This window comes from Cibotium barometz, chromosome 36 (assembly GCF_041138505.1).
Source record: "Cibotium barometz isolate CiBa-2024 chromosome 36, ASM4113850v1, whole genome shotgun sequence".
NCBI lineage: Eukaryota > Viridiplantae > Streptophyta > Polypodiopsida > Cyatheales > Cibotiaceae > Cibotium > Cibotium barometz.
Genome location: NC_141081.1, coordinates 4,241,109 through 4,257,535, shown reverse-complemented (window position 1 = coordinate 4,257,535; position 16,427 = coordinate 4,241,109). Strand labels below are relative to the sequence as shown.

The 16,427-nt window shown below is 42.2% G+C and overlaps 1 protein-coding gene across 2 annotated transcripts; it reads right to left on the bottom strand.

The window, feature by feature from the left end:
• Positions 1 to 6,177: 6,177 nt before the first annotated feature.
• On the bottom strand, positions 6,178 to 12,456 carry LOC147617420 (thioredoxin F-type, chloroplastic-like). Of its 2 annotated transcripts, XR_015262227.1 has the most exons (5): positions 11,885 to 12,456; positions 11,708 to 11,804; positions 11,324 to 11,573; positions 6,617 to 6,716; positions 6,517 to 6,536 (listed from the first exon to the last, which is right to left on the bottom strand). XR_015262227.1 is itself a non-coding variant. In XM_086775674.1 (3 exons), exons 1-3 carry the CDS (start codon positions 12,181 to 12,183, stop codon positions 6,402 to 6,404), a joined length of 534 nt encoding a protein of 177 aa, XP_086631800.1. In that variant the 5' UTR covers positions 12,184 to 12,456; the 3' UTR covers positions 6,178 to 6,401. The 2 variants fall into 2 exon arrangements, 1 of the variants encoding a protein (XP_086631800.1); XM_086775674.1 differs by lacking the exons at positions 11,324 to 11,573; positions 11,708 to 11,804 and having other exon boundaries at positions 6,178 to 6,536.
• Between the last annotated feature and the right edge of the window lie 3,971 nt (positions 12,457 to 16,427).

The window sequence follows — 16,427 nt, the reverse complement described above, 5'->3', positions numbered from 1 at the left end:
CATCTGACTTGCGAGCCAGAAAACATACCCAAAATTTGTGTGAAATCATCCACCACAAAAAGAAGAAAATATTGAGCCCTGCCAAGAGACTCAACCTGCATAGGTCCTGCAAAATCTACATGTATAAGCTCCAGTGTTCGGGTTGCTTGATGAGTGGCCTCCTCTGGAAATGCATCTCGATGATGCTTCCCCATCATGTAGGATGAGCATATGTGTGAGAGAGACATGAGCTGAGGTAGTGACAACCTGCTTAGAATGGAACTTTTGTAAGGCAGCAATGGGGGGTAAATGACTGAAGCAAGAATGCCACATGGAAGTAATTGCCTCAGAAACCAAATCCAACACGAGTGAGAAAAGCTGATGAATATGGGAATCAGGGTGAGAGATCTTGGAAGAAAAATTGGTGATCTTGTAGAGACCCCCATCATGGAATCCATTGGCAACAACCGAGAGTCTTCCTGTCGATTACTTCGATGACCTCATCATCAAAGTACACACCAAGTCCCTTCTTAGAAGCTTTGTATACTGAAAATAGAATTTTGAAAATTCGTGGTACATGCAGAACATCATGTAAGGTGGCAGAGGAACCCAAAAAAACATTACCAACACCAGTGTGATAGAAAGCAAAGAGTTGTTGCCAATACGAACTGAAGAAGAGATAGTCTGGTAGTCCTCCAAGATATGAGCCTAATTGGTCACGTGCTATCACCAACCCATTCCATCGCTTCAGGTGTGACACTAACCTCTTCAGGAGAAGTCATATCTGTGATCACGAGGAATGAATCCTTTGAAGAAGTGGATGAATCTGTGACTACCATCATGTATGCAACTTTGGCAGATCTTTCCTCTGAAACTTTGCCTTTATCTTTGGTGTTGTCCTTGTCAGATGCTTTAGAAGCATCTTGGGCTTTATACTTGGCTTTTGCTGCTCGAGAATCATCACGAGGAGAAAAGCACCGAGTATGACCTATCCTACCACAATAATCACATTTATTGCTTTTGTTCTTGGATTCCTTAGAATCTTGTTTACCCTTGCCTTTGCCTTTTGTTTTTGTTGTTGATGATGTTGTTGGATTCCTTAGAATCTTGTTTATCCTTGCTTTTGTTCTTGGATTCCTTAGAATCTTGTTTACCCTTGCCTTTGTTTTTGTTGTTGATGATGTTGTTGTTGGAGTTCCCTTTTCCGCCTTTGCCTTTGCCTTTGCCGTTGTGAGAGGCAACAAAAGCAAACTCTGACTTGCCTTTTCCGCGAAGCATGCACTTGTCGTGGAGATAACTCATGACTTCCTTAAAAGGGGGGAGAGGATCACAGAAATAAATATTATCCCTGAAAGAATCAAAGGAAGCAGGTAACTTACCAAGAAGTTTATGGATGGGATTATTGATGGTACTCCCGTACTCCTCAAGTTGTAGCTTGATACGAGAAAACTCTCCAATCTTCTCAATCAGGTTACTCCATATCTGACTCCAATTTGGCAATCTTCACTTGTTGAAATTCTCCCATGCCTCCTCTAGATCTCTGTCCACATTTGATGAGCGTTACTCCGGGAGGAGACAAACTGTGCTTGTATGTATGGAGTCATGCAATGGATGATGATAAGATGAGCCCGAGCATCCAATATGCTCCTCAAAGCAAGGTCCACCAAGTGAGGTATGGAGATAGCCATCCACACACCCGCTCCTTCCAGCAACAACTGAGTGTAGAAAGGCCAAGTATGTTAGTTGGTTGCGGAAAGCTTCATGGAGTCACTGACTTGGGGAGGGTTGTAGGATGGTATGTGGGTAGGGGTGGGAGCAAGACCTGGATGAGAGAAACTCAGAGAAGAAATATTGGGAATAGGAACCACTTGTGGAGTGGAGGAAGCAGGGGATCCAGGCTATGATGGTGCTAGAGTATCAACAAGAGAACGAGCAGCTGTAGAGAAATATTGTGAAACCATGTCCTCTAACAAGAAACCTTCTTTGAAGAAAAGGGGCTGGAAAAAAAATCAGCAAGTCCTCCTCTCAGGTTGTGCACAACAAGAAGAAAGGGAGGCAGGGTGGGAAACTGAAAGGAGAGGAAGAAGATCTCTCCAAGATGTAGTTCTCTATCCTCAGCACCTAGAAGAGGGCTTCAGCAATCAGAAAAACCAGCAATCTTTGCTGAAAATTCAGAAATACAATAGTCCCAAGTGTCAGATGAAGAAAATGCAGCACTCTTGAGGAAGCCTTTGCTCCCGGAAGAAAACACAGCACCTTCTATGCTGAAATCTACAGAAAGCGCAGCAAACTATCAAAGCCTCTGCTCCAAAATAGAAAACGCTGCTTTCTTTAGCTCACAGGTCAGCGTTTTTCTCTGATACCATGTAAGAAAGTGAAGCAAATATAAAAGACAGATGTAGGCCCAAGTACAAGACCTGTAAATGCTGGAAATTGATGCTTATTGTGCTGAAATCTGAGCACGAGGGAAGCCCATAGAGGTGCTATATAAGGATGAGAAGCAGTAGCGGCTAATGACCTCAACTGAATGCTGAAAAATGAGATGGACTGAGGGAAAGGGAGCCAGCCCTTATATACTACCTCAGTATGTTGGTCGGCCAGCTGTAGCAGGCCGACAACATGGCTGTAGCATTAAATGCTACATAAAATGCCAAAAAATATAAAAAATGCTGAATAATCTCTGCTAAGATATGCCAATGCAAGGCCTCATAAATGGCCAATACAAGCATGAAGAAATGATGTAGACCCTCTAGAGATGATATAATTCAGACACCGTTGAATCCCTCGAGCCACAAAGTCGCCCAGCTCCCTTGCAGCTATGGGCATAACCATGTGCAAGTCTATTACCATGTCCCTAATAAAGTAATAATCTTGACTTCCCAAGAAAGGGTCTGCCAAGTAAATGTCAAAGAAAGTGGCAATAAAGGTCAAAAAAAGCAGTTATGTTGGAGAAGTCCTTGTGTTAGAGAAGTATCCCCACACGAGCACACCTTCCGCCCATTGCCCATGCATGTCATCTGCATGTTTCATTATGGGCATCACAATTTTTTCACTTCTCGCATCTCTTGTCACACCCAAACGCATGACTAGCCTCATCAACACCAACCCTCTAGGTACATCTCTAGATAGGGAAAACCCATCCATGGTACGACCCATCACCTAGAGAACCCTTGACCTTGCAGGTACCTCTCTCAAGCTTCTATGCCTATGTTCTCTTTGCTTCACCACCACGAGCAAAACCTCGCCCTGGCCGACGTATTTATCAAAAGCAAAGTCCCACCCGTGCATAATATTATGAGGTGCCAAGTAGTCCTGGATCTCCATCTAGCTATGCCAATCATTCCATGGTGGTCATGGCACTCATTCGGCCAAACATATTGTGCGGACCACTTCTACCAACTACCTCATGTTGAAGGGTCCATACCACTCCCACAACCAATGGAGGCCTAAAATAAAGAATCTCTACATCACCTACTATCACTCTCTATCACTCTCTATGCTGCCTCTACCAACAGAGCTACCCAAATCTTCCCCTCACCTTGCCCTATCATTGGGCTGCAGATCAATCTCAAACTAAACACTTAACCTCGGCCGCCATTTCCATGGCGTATCGTAGACCATCCAAACTATCCACTTCTCAGTAGTAGTTTCACCATCGACTTGGGTGAGCTGAGGACACGGTCACCATTAGAAAGGGGGATATATTAACCACTCCATCGGTTAACATGGTTGCGCCTGCCCGGACCTTCTACTCTAAGGTGATTTGCCATCTTACCCACGCAAACGGGCACTTAACTTTTATAAGACGTCATTGAAACATATATAGCGACTTTACCATAAAGTCAAATAAGGAAAGTCAACGGGCTTAGTATACAAAGTTGCGTAAGACTAGTAATAGAGGTCATACCATTTTTTAAGTTTTACCAACCTAGTGTGAAAACTAGTCACTTATATATATGTCATTTTTGACAATAAGTAATAGACAATCATTTCCTTGCAATAGTTTTCTTGTGAGCAAATACATGGTTTTTGTTTGCCATGTATGGAATTACTCCCCGTTGAATTTAGCTACTTCTTGTGCAATGTTCATGATGATGCAAAGGGGGTCTTACCTCTTGATCCGATTCAAGATTCAAGGATAGTGTCTACCCTTTTACAACTGCAATTTGGTTTTTAATTATGATTACAACAAGTTTACAAGCATGAATATACCAAAAATTGTATAAAGCCAAGGATAGTTGGTTTTGTATTGGATAGTTAGGACATCAAACTAACTTCAAATTGCAATCTAAAGTGATAGAGATATATATCAGATACTCAATGGTAAGTTTTAACCATCAATTGCACCAAAATTTAGTGATTAGTGTTAATTAATCACTAATTAATGAGATTAATCTCCTATTTTGTGTACAAAAAATAAAGTCTATAAGGAAACCAGATCTGGTATCTTAGAGTTCAAATGAGCTCAAATCCTTTTAAGGGCATCAATAACAATTAGCCTAGTAGAGGATCAAGCCCAAACACATAAGATTTGACCAAATAATGAATGCTTAATCTCTGTTTTACCAAAGTCACCTTGCAGATTTGATCCAAGCTTAATGTAGCTTCTCCTTCACGAATTTCAAAATTTTGAGGCCACTAGCATGTTCAGCACACCCAAAAATCCCTTGGGCTAGCTCCAATGGTTCCAATTCAAAGACGTGATGGCGATTCTGTATTTTTTTTCAAAAAAAGACGCCAACAAATGGACGCTTTTCGATTGCATTCGTCGGCGGCGGTTTGAGCTTCTGAGGTGCCACGCCTAGGTTCCAAGGTGTTGACAAGAGAGTGTGTGAATTTTGTAGGCAATGGAGCTGTGTAGAGAGAGATCTAAGCTCCATTGCGAGTGTAGGTACTACAAAAAATAAAAAACGGCTTATAAGGTTATTAGCACCTAATTAGTAACTAAGAAAGTAATTAGGATTAAAACAATAGTTGAATGCCAAACCTAGCTCTGATACCAAGTTATATTTTTAGCAATGTGATGAGCTATGGTAGATCAAATGCAAGACTCAACATGATTAACAAGTAGTTAGAAAGTGATTAAAATAAGATTAGAGTACAATTAATCTAATAACATAATGTAAACATAGATACTAAAAGACCAACAAATTCTCATTAAACCAATGCCTCAATTTATAACTTTTACATCCACAAGGTACCAAGTACCCACTCCTCACTGATTTCTCCTTGATTTGTGTCACCTCCCCTACATCTGAGTATACCTTTTCCTAGAATCTTTTCACACCCCTATATTCACTCATGCTACCCTTGATTCTCTCATCTAATAAATTCTCCTCACCTTTTCACTGCTACCCACTCAATTGCGGACTCCCTTTTACAATCTCTAACTAAGAACTTGTTCCTGCACACATGCATTCACTTGCATATTTCAACATACAATTGTAAGCGTTCTTTTATATCAATATCTCCATAGTTTCCATTATATATACAGCATAATCGTTATGGATTAGCCTTCAATTTCTTCCAAACAATTACACTCCTACTAGCCGCATCTATAAAGTAAAGCAATAGTCAATTAAATATGATATTATAGTCCTAAATAATGGTATGTGGTTAAATACCTTTGAAAGGGCTCAATTTCTTTGTAACCATATTCAACCAAGCAAAAGTGAAGTACATTTCTAACCATGTTTAACCAAGTAAAGATTGAAGCTAAGTAGAGCACAAGCCTTAAGCCATCAAGTCTTATAACATCATTTCCATGCAAAAACCTAAAGTAGATCCATCTCGAATTGCCTTTAATGTAGTTGAAGATAGCCTAAGTGAGAATCTTTCATTTCAAAGCCAGGTAAGCCAAGTCACAACCTTTTAGGTTTAGCAAGTGCAATGAATCTTATATATATAATCTAGTATTTGTAAAAATGTTCAATTAAGGCCAAGAAGAAGGTATAGCTAACATCTTGGTATGTATAGTTGTAAAAAATTGAGCCATTGTATGTGTGGCATGCTCACCCCTCTCTCTCTCTCTCTCTCTCTCTCTCTCTATATATATATATATATATATGGGATTGAAAGAATATCCATGCATGTAGGAAGATGGATCATCTTGTGAAGCACATACACACAGCTGTCACAAGCCCATTCCACTACATTTTCTAAATAAATAACTTCCCCATTTGTTTGTTAGTAGGCAAGAGAAAAAAAAAAAACCGGACAAGTTTTCATCTTCAGATGCGAAAAACATGCCTTGCACATTGTGTCATAAAACAAATACCATCCAAACAAGAAGAGAGTGTTTTCCTAGGCTATAATATTACTTACAGCTTAAAGAAGAGTATTCTATATATTAACGTATACTTGGAATGACTCAAGGGCACCTAAGTCCAAAGGGAAGCCATAATAATTCAGGCTAACCATACTCAGCTGGCCCTTGCTTTCTCTATGTTCTGGACAAGCTCATCAAACTTTGCACCTTTCACTTCTGCAATTTCTTGTCTGTTCTTAAAAATTTTGAACGTTGGAACTGCTTTGACACCGAGCTTCTTTGCTAGTGCCTGAAACAGGTGAACAAAAGTTAATTATCTGCCCACTTCCATATGTCATTTTAAAAAACAACATGATAAGCCCACAAGACCTTGTTATCTTGGTTGCAATCGAGCTTCAAAAATAATATATCCGTATACTTTCCTGACAGCTCCACTATCTTAGGGTACATTATCTTGCAAGGCCCACACCTGTCAAAACAACAAGTAAAATTTTGTCAAAATCTCCACAGAACATGGATTGAACCAGAGACACCCCCATCTAGAACGACCGTGTAGCATAAATAATTCCTCATGGCGATGCAGAATGGCTTTACTCAGAAGCCAGGCTACCTAAGAAACATATGTCACAAGCACTAAAGATATCAATGGGGTCTCATCACATATATGCTCCCCACACAGAGGAAGAGAGTTCGATGTGACACAAAAGAACCACGAGCTACAGATATGGCTGTGAAATGCATGGAAAGAGATGGAGGAGCGGGCCATTCTGCAATGCCCAGCATATTACCAGATTCAAGGAAGATCCCATTGCTTTTGTTCTCTCCGCTGATACATCAAGTACGAGGTACACACAGCCAAGCCAAAAAGACACACGAAGAGGATTGGAGAAAAGCCCCAAATTTCTCAAGTTGTGGAATGCTAATTTCTCATGAAATCCCCAAATCTCTTGAGGGCTGTAAAACCTCGTTTATATTAACCAATAGACTTGCAAATGGTGGGAGTCGTGGGCTGAATAATGGCCCCTTGAAGTAGACTCTGTTAGACAGCTTCTATCAATGATAGCCCTCAATGTGAAAATGTGCTCTAATGTGGAGTGTCCTCTCCGGAAGCCTGTCTGCCCCCGCAGCCTTGCATCCATGTCTCTTGGCAAGGGAGCTCAGTTTTGACTTCAGTACAGGTTCATAAAGCTTGGCCAATGTATGACCAATCATGATAATCCTACAACTGTTGGGATCCAAGGGGTGCCCGGCCTTGTGGATGGGAATAATGGTGTTACTAGACCATGAGAGGGCATTGTTGACCATGCAAGCTATAACAGGGCTGTTGTGTATTTTGGAGTCTAGTGGTGTGTCCATTAGTGTGAACAGCCCTTATTAAGGTCTAGGTCAAGATGAGGCTTGATGCCTATAAAAGCAATGTACATGGTGGAAGTATTATCATAATTCATTCATCATTGTGTTGTGCAATTTCTCTCCATTGTGCTCTCTCTCTCTCTCTCTCTCTCTCTCATGCACCATCAGACGCAACCTAACCGCAAGTAGATGAAAAACGCACATCAGGAGGCCACATCACCAAAACACTGATGAGGTTTGATGCCTTACTCACCACAGTTGCTCAGTGAGGAGGATTGAGAGGCCTTCAGGTCATGATGTTCTCCCGCATGATCAGGAGCAAACCATCAATACCACACCCCATCATTCTTGCAAAGTTCAGAGCAGCACCACTGATAGATGTAATTTTCCAGAGATGGTGAGTGGGGACAAGGAGAGCAAAGAGTATTGACAGGGAGGACAGGATCTTTAGACTTTGCTCTACAGAGGTTGAGATGGAGGAGCATTACATTTGCAGATGCCTAGTGCACTATGAGATCCAAGGGAGATTTCATTGTCAATTCAGAGGGGCATTTGGCCCACTATTCAAGATCATTGACTTACCTAACCAACGCTCCGTAGAAATTAACCTGATGGAGCTCTGCATGCATAGACTCTCTCCTCCCATAGTGACATACCACCTGCAAATACACGTGGCTGGCCTGTAGTAGCTGGGCGGCAGCACCAGCAGATGCACGTGCAGCCCATGGGCATGCACAGGTGCCACATGGCAATTGATCAGTGGACATCAAGTCGGCCAGAAAATACAGGTCATGGGTAGTCCTCTGATCAGGCCAACAGCAGAATAAACAGGCTGACAAGCATCAGTATGAAGTTTGAACTATATATATGTACATAGGAAATCCGTCATTTCCATCTATATCTCTCCAGTGATTGGCGCATACAGAGCGTTTCTCTGGCATAAGGGCTGGCCAAGGAGGTTCTACAGCAGAGCATGGCTGTGTACTGACATCTTCATTCACAGTTGTAACACATCTTTCTTGTACATAATGCATAAGTAGTTTACAACTCGTGTGCATTGTGTGTATTTATTCTCCTGCTATTTCTCTCTCTAAACCCTAGCACATAGGCACAAGTGTTCTACAATTGGTATCAAAGTCTAGGGAATTTCAAAAAGGGGCTGAGGGAAGTCACTACTTGGTTCAGGTATAACCTCTGTGTAAGAGCTAAGGAGACAAGAAAGAAATAAGAACAAGGCAAACAAAGAAGGGTATTTCTATGTATAGACACACCTGTGCTATCTTTTATCTGTTGTGGACTTCGAGTTTTGTGGAGAAACCTTTAAAAAAGCATCGAAGTTTGTGCTCTTTTCCTAGGATTGCCCGAGCGTTTGTGTGCGCGAAGTGATTTTGTAAAAACTCGTGAAGACTCCACATCCAATGTGGATTGCTCGACTTTGGAACACTTACGCATGGTGGAAAAGTTTAGGTACATGCCCCTGGGATCTTTACGCAGGGCAGAAGCATCCAAGGAATGGCTTGCTAGACTCTTACGCACGCCACAGGAGTCTGGGAAAGATCGTTTTGAAGTCCTTACGCAAGGCGGAAGGATCCAAGGAGAACACCTGTGGGACAAGTTATCGACAAGCTTGGTGATTGGGAATCGTTGAGGCCTGGTTGTTTGATTGTATTCATTGCATGTACTTGGATTGGTCGTGTGAAGACCGTGTCAGAATACGCAGCGGAGATGATGACCAGATCTGGGAACACAAGAGCAAAACGCAATGCAGAAAAAATAACAGCACAAGAGAGAGAGTGGTAGAAGCGCGTAACTCTGCTCTATATACACAAGAAGATCCCAAGAATGATACAAAAACTGGCAAGGGGTGTGGGGCCATTTTATATGGCCCCCACAGTGCAGTCGGCCTGCTGTAGGGCAGCTGACAGGCCCTGATCCTCCACGACCAGCCAACACAGCCAGACGGCCAGCTGTCAGCAGTCGGCCAGCACAGATGTGGAGTCGTGGACCAGTACCATAGGTCGGCCAGCTCATGGGCCCTCCTGCCAACCCTGGGCATCCACCCAAGCCAAAGATAAATGGGAAAAATGTGGGGAAAAATACGGAGAGTGGGGAAAAATGAGAAAACGCCTAATAAGGGCGGGCACACCCACAACAGAGGCCCTGGTGTATACGTATAGACAGGAGATGACTTCTAACACACCGGTGGTGAACCCCAGACACCCGACATCCTGTATTCCGGGCAGACTCCTTTTGGTAATATAACCTTCCTCTTTCTTTCTTTTTTCTTTTTGAGGGGAGGGGGGATCAGCTCATCTTCGGCCCCTAGTGTGGTGTACTATATAGATATTTCATTCATTCTTTGAGTGTGTGTCGTACTGTCATTAATATTCTTAATCTTATTTATGGTTAATTGATTCCAAGATATGCTCCGACCCATTACACTGGTATCACAGCCTGGTTGTCAACATTTGGATGACACGTGTACATATATGTGCAGCAAGTGCAAGACCTGGAGTGGTAATTGGCCCCTTGTGAGCCCTAGACCAAAACAAGTCAGCCAAGGACCCACTCGAAGCAACCAGGGTAAAGGTGTACAAATCTCGTACATGGTCATGTCAAGTGTGCATGTCTTGCACATGAAGCAGTGCCAGTCTGTATTGTGAGTCACCCTCTGGAATAATGTAGAGGTGTATCGAGCTCTGCCTGGGACACCAATGTTAGGTTTATGAAGCTTTTGCAGACATACATTAGTATGTGGGCAGGTAGGCCTATGGGCCACCCCATAAGGCCTTAAGGGCCTTGCCTACAAGGTGGGCAGCCCTTGTGGGCAACCCTAGGGGCCAAGGTTATTTTATGGAAGAGTATTGACAGCACATGTGGGGAAAATTCAGCATGCAATGCATCAAACAAGTATTGGGCGAGTTTTTACAAATTGTTAACAGCCTTTGGTAGTCCCAGACCAGCCCCAGCCAGGAGATTGCAAGTGTGAAAAGGGGGAAAGATGCAGAAATGGCATGAAAACTTCAATTAATGGGCAGGCTATCATGCTGCCACAGCAGAGGGGGAGATTTACCCTTTGAAAGTGACCCCACCCCTCCATTTGGTATTTAGCACCTCCGCACCGTGCAGTAGCCTTCAGTACCTGATTGCGATCCAGATCTAGCCCAGAAATCAGAAGCAAATCGGCGATCTCCAAGATCTTGCCATAGCAGTGGCAGTTCAAAGGAGGAAAAAAAAATCGATTCACTCCATTCCCAGCTGAGCACAGAATGGTAGTTATTTCACGAATCCAGCCTTTGTATTCAGCATTCACATATTAGTAAAATAGGGGAGAGAGGACGAGGGATTGGAACACAGTGCAGTGTTAGGAGTTTATTGTTTCATTTCAAAGTCAGTTGTCTATGCTTTCTTGTTCACTTAGAAGGCTAATCATTTCTGTTGATGCACCTGACATATTAAACCATATTGTCTGGCCAATGGGTGTGTAGCCTGCCGTGTGGGTTTGTGACCGGGAAGGGTCAAATCTCCGCAGGGCCAAAAAAACCATCGGATGTCTGATGTGTGCAAGTTGACTCTCCAACTCAAAAAAAGCCACCCAATATGCAGTCTTGAAATGAAATATGGTCAAAGTCAGGTTACCATGACATGCAAAAACTGACTTTTCCTTCATGTCTAGTCTGTCAGGGTACATGATGAGAATGATCAAGCAAGGAGTTTGAATACCTTAAGTTTGCAAGGACTAGATGGTGTTCGCAGAAAACGGAGCTAACAGCAGGAGGTAGATGCCTGGCTACATCAATGGGGACAAGAGAACAGTGGCAGCCAGTGGCTAAATATGACAGCAGCAGCACAGAGAAAAGCTGCAGCAAATGTAGCCAAGGTGAGGGCTGCAGTTCCGACTAGCTCATTGTGAGCTGAGTAGCTGATAAATGGGGGCCGGCCTCAATCTCCCCACCATCTCTCTCACTTCCACCTAGCCAACAACAGCAAACAGCAATCAAAACCACAACAGAGCATGTTTGTGGGAGATCTAGACCAGATCTGCAAAGTCCAGTCCGCAATTCTCATAGTCATTCAGTGGATTTTCCATGGTAGGTAATTTCTTACTTCAAAGCTCATATGAATCATGCATGGTTCCCCGATCAAGTCACATTCCGTGCACTCTGGTGCTTTCACATGGATCATATGTGGTTGGCTGGCTTGGCTACACCATTAAAAGATTCATCATCATCATCTCTCTCTCTCTCTCTCTCTCTCTCTCTCTCTCTCGGGAAAGTGACCTACCATTGTGTATACAAATCCAAGACCACAAGCTTGTCTCCGGCAGCCTCCACCACAGGCCAGAAAGTCTCCTGAGTGACCTCCACAACTCCACCTACGTTTGTGGCACCAGCCTGCTCGACTGCTCTGGCGATGGTTGAGGCATCCTTCCTGCTGCTGAGATGAAGCCTGCTGGGGGCAAGCGCACAGCTCTTCAGACCGAGGTCCTTCTTGCAGCCAAAAGCAGGAAAACAAGGCTGCGACTGCGACCATGGAGAAGCGGGGGCTGCATTGGATGGAATGAAAGCAATACGCAGAGCCATGGAGAAACCTAATCTCTGAGACAGAGAAACCCTAAATTGCAGGATGAACTGCGATCACATGGGAAAAAGCAATGTTGAGCAAGTTCCAAAGAGCCTGGGGAAAATGGTGAACGCTAGAGTCCAGATACGGTCAAATCATCCCCAACGCTACTTGATTGATTGTAATTGTGGTAACCAGCAATCGCCATGTAGTCCTTGTGTTTCCTCTGTGGTGAGGCTGCAGGCAATGTTGATGAATGACGACCACAACTGAATTTCTCTCTTTTTTTTTGGGGGGGGGGGGGGGGGGGGAATGGGATAGTTACTGAATTTCTAAATATTCCTTTCTTTAACTGTTGCATGGTGATGGGACTGTAATGAATAATGGTACCCTACGTTTTGGACTACTCGCTTGTACTCTGGAGAGTTGGCCCAATAGAGTCTTTTGCCTTTACAACCTCTCCTTCCAAGTTCTCTTGGAAACCTATGCATCAAGAAGTAAGCATGTCCCCTTGCGACTCCAAAAGGAGGATAAGTGATTCGAAGAGTGTGACTCTGTTTTCAAGTTTAGCAATAAAGAGGGTCATTGACAAGGTGCAAGGGGCTTCTAGTGAAGGTGAAGAAAATTGGAGGGGGTGGGGGGGGGGGATCCCTCACCACCCTCTGGGACACCTTGTCAGAGTTTGCAAAATGCCACAAACCCCAAAACTCCTTTGTATGGTCTAATCAGCCTTACTTTTTTTGCGAGGAGGTTCATTTCTTTATTCCCACCCCCTTTTTGGAGTGAGCCCTACCCCTTATGAAGTTGGACGGGGTCTACTTTTGAACTCTCGCCCTAGGATCTAGAGCCGAAAACTGTAGTGTGGGGATATCCCCCCCCACATCTAATCAACCTTACTAATTAGCATGGGTCTTTACATGATTATAATGGGCGAGTTAAGACCTATATAAAGGTTTGAAGAATTGATGATGGTTGCCCCATCCTATTTTGATATAATTTACAATCTTTAACGCGGTGGGTTAAGCATCTTGGGATTTATCACAGTAGTAGCACCTTTGCCTTTTAGCACATAGGGAGGTACAAGGTTCGAATCTACCATCGTGACACTGTAATTGGATACCTTATCTTGCATCAACAAATAAAATGGGTGGGTTAAGGACAGGTATAAATTATCAATGATCTCATTCATTAATAAATTATTACTATATTATTATAATAAATGAGACCTAAGAGTGCCACACGCCAAATTATAATGGGTGGGTTAAGAACTATATCAAGGAATGAATAATCAATGGTGGTTATTACCACTATCCTAATATAATAAATGAGGCCTAAGAGTATCACACTCCTTTTAAAATGGGTGGGTTAAGAACCATATGAAAGTATGAATTATTGATGATGGTGGTTATAACTATGGTATTATAATAAATGAGTCTTAAGAGTGTCACACTCATGATTATAATGGTGGGTTAAGAACTATATTAAGGTATGAATAATTAATGGCAATTAATGCCACTACTATCACTCTCCCTCATTAAAATGGGTGGATTACATGTATCATTTTTTGTGCCTGTCTACTACTATAATGACTGGCATTGAAGAGTGTCGTGGAGTATATTAACTCTCTCTTGCTTCCCATTTCCCTTATTAACTCCCTCTTTCTTTATATGGTGAATGATCTGAGTATATTAACTCCCTATTTCTTTATATAAGTGGGAATTTGCTCCCATTTCCCTTATGAAATACATGTATCACTTTTGGTCTCATACACCCTTTGGGTATTTTTTGTAGCATCTCTCTCTCTCTCTCTCTCTCTCTCTCTCTCTCTCTCTCTCTCAAGCTACGTTGTGGTGATTTTTTACTTGCTTTCTGAAAGTTGTAACAAACTGAGAAATAATTGAAATGAATTTTTATTTACTAATTAAATAGTAGGACCGAATGATTATTTATGAAGGGTATTCCTTAGTCTGCTGGGTAATTGATTTCCTAAATACGTAAGTTAAGTTGTACACCCTTTTTATGAAGATGGTGAGAGCAGGATTGGAATATGTTGAAGCTTATGTGCTCTACTACTAACCAACACAAGCTTAGTGGTGGTGAGTCATGTGTACTAACTATATACTTTTTTCCCATTTTTATTTACATACACCTAAGATTAGCAATATATGTGCAAACATTGTCTGCACTCTCAAAATGCACTGATGCACTACGATAACCAGATTTCGACATGAACCACCTAGAACTTCCCATAACTGCCGAAAACACCTTACAGTGATGATCGAACAGAGACCAAAACTACGCACCTTACAGGCACCTCCATGCCTGCAAAGACAACTCCAACATTAACCAGTGCAAGAACCGGTGTAAAATTAAGAAGAAGATAAATAACAAGAAGCAAAGATGCAAACATGGGGAGTCCTTGGGATTTCAAGAAGTATTCCCAAGAAGAGGAACCTCAACAAGTTATGAGAATGGCAAAAAAAACTTTAGCCAAAGTATTCCCAAGAAGAGGAACCTCAACAAGTTATGAGAATGGCAAAAAAACTTTAGCCATAAACAATACCCAACATATAAAGGTAAGAAGAAAGAGGATCAAAAAATCCATGTCAAAAAGTTTGAGCAAGCATGGAAAAAAGTCTGTAGAGTTTGTGGTCCAAGGTTAAAAGAACTAAAGGGAGACTAGTTTACAGTTACCGTTGGTGATGTACCAATGGAGTGGTTCACACAGTTTAATGATGACCACTTTGACATGTATGAGGCGATGAGGGACTCTAAAGAGGTTCCAAAATGTGAAGACCTTGAGTTAGCTTATAGACATTGTGAGGGAGCTAAAGTAAGAAGATATGGATGTCAAGGCTTATGCAACAAAAATCAGCCGCCGCCGTGAAGTCTACTAAGATGAGCGCGCCATAATTTTGAATGAGTCCAAACTCCAAGAAGGAGTGTACTATGAAAGATATACGAATGAAGGGCACCTCAAGGAAGATTGCACCTTTGAGATGACATGTCAAATCTTTCTGGTATGGAATCACTCAACATAGAGCCAAAATAAGGTGGCACCTAGTGAGCTACAAAGGAAATACTATGGTAGAGATTGAGGAAGAGGATGGTATAACCGCTCAGAGAGGGGGATGCCTAATACTATTACATGAGTTTTTGATGGTGATGACTTGGTCACTTTGAATGATCTTGGAAAAGACCAGTTTTAAATAAGCTTGGAAAAGACTGTGATCAGTTTTGGACATCTATCTAAACTCAAGAAAATTTCCCGAACCTTTACGACCTTATATAGCCCTTTTGATTAGTGAGGAGATAAATGTCGAGAGTAAATCATCCTATGGTAATATGCAAGAGTAGGCCTTCTACTTAGACACAAGTAGAGGTAGAGGTAGACCTTCATCTAGAGGTCAAGGTGCTAGTCGATATGGAAATAGGAATCATGAACAACACAATCGTAAACACATGGAAGAGGCTACTTTAGATGCAGGGGAGCCAAAGAGGCCGAGATGGATGGGAAAGAAATTAGAGCAAAAATAGCAGAGAGTGTTATTATTACGGCTAACCAGGATATATAGCTACTATAAAATCCAAATGACATATAAATACTGAGAAGTTATAGTAAGAGAACCATGCATATTTAAGTAAACAAGTTAAAGATAGAAGTGATGCAACATATTGCTTCGTTTCATGATTGTAGATGCATCATCAAATTCAAGAGATATATGGTATGTTGATTCTAGTGCATCTATCCACATGACTATTGAGATGTCAAGCTTAACACGAGCTGACACTCATATAACGTGCCTGGATGCCTTTCCACCTTTACACCACTAGCACGTTTGGTAGATGATACAATAGATCTTTGCCAGTAGTGATTCTACAATTGGACTACATTTACCTAGTCCAACTAGCTTGTCTTGTCAGCTCACCTACTTAGTGTGTTCACGTATGGACCGCTTGTACATAGTACTCCAGTACTTATGTTGGTCTTCACTTATCTTTCGTAAACCTCTTTTGGGAGTAACAAGTAGAAGAAAACTTAAGCCTTCCATCTCTATGTATGTCTTCTCCATTGTTGTGAGAGTGTGTGTGTGCGTGCTTGTAAGAGCTCAAGCTCTCTCTCCTCCCCTAAATCTTTTCATGGTATCAGAGCCTGGTTCAGGCAAAGGAGCTGAGCAGAGTAAAGGAAGCTACGAAGGCAAAGGAAGCGGTACATGGGTAAGAGCATTTTCATCTCTTCGTCCTCTTATTTTGCTATGACACC

Bases quoted from the DNA above. Each gene is read 5' to 3' on its own strand.
- LOC147617420 (XM_086775674.1), bottom strand. From the start codon at position 12,183: ATGGCTCTGCGTATTGCTTTCATTCCATCCAATGCAGCCCCCGCTTCT. The intron at 6,717-11,884 runs GTAGGTCACTTT...TTGTTTTGACAG, and splicing joins TTGGATTTGTATACACAATG to GTGTGGGCCTTGCAAGATAA. The intron at 6,537-6,616 runs GTCTTGTGGGCT...CACCTGTTTCAG, and splicing joins ATTGCAACCAAGATAACAAG to GCACTAGCAAAGAAGCTCGG.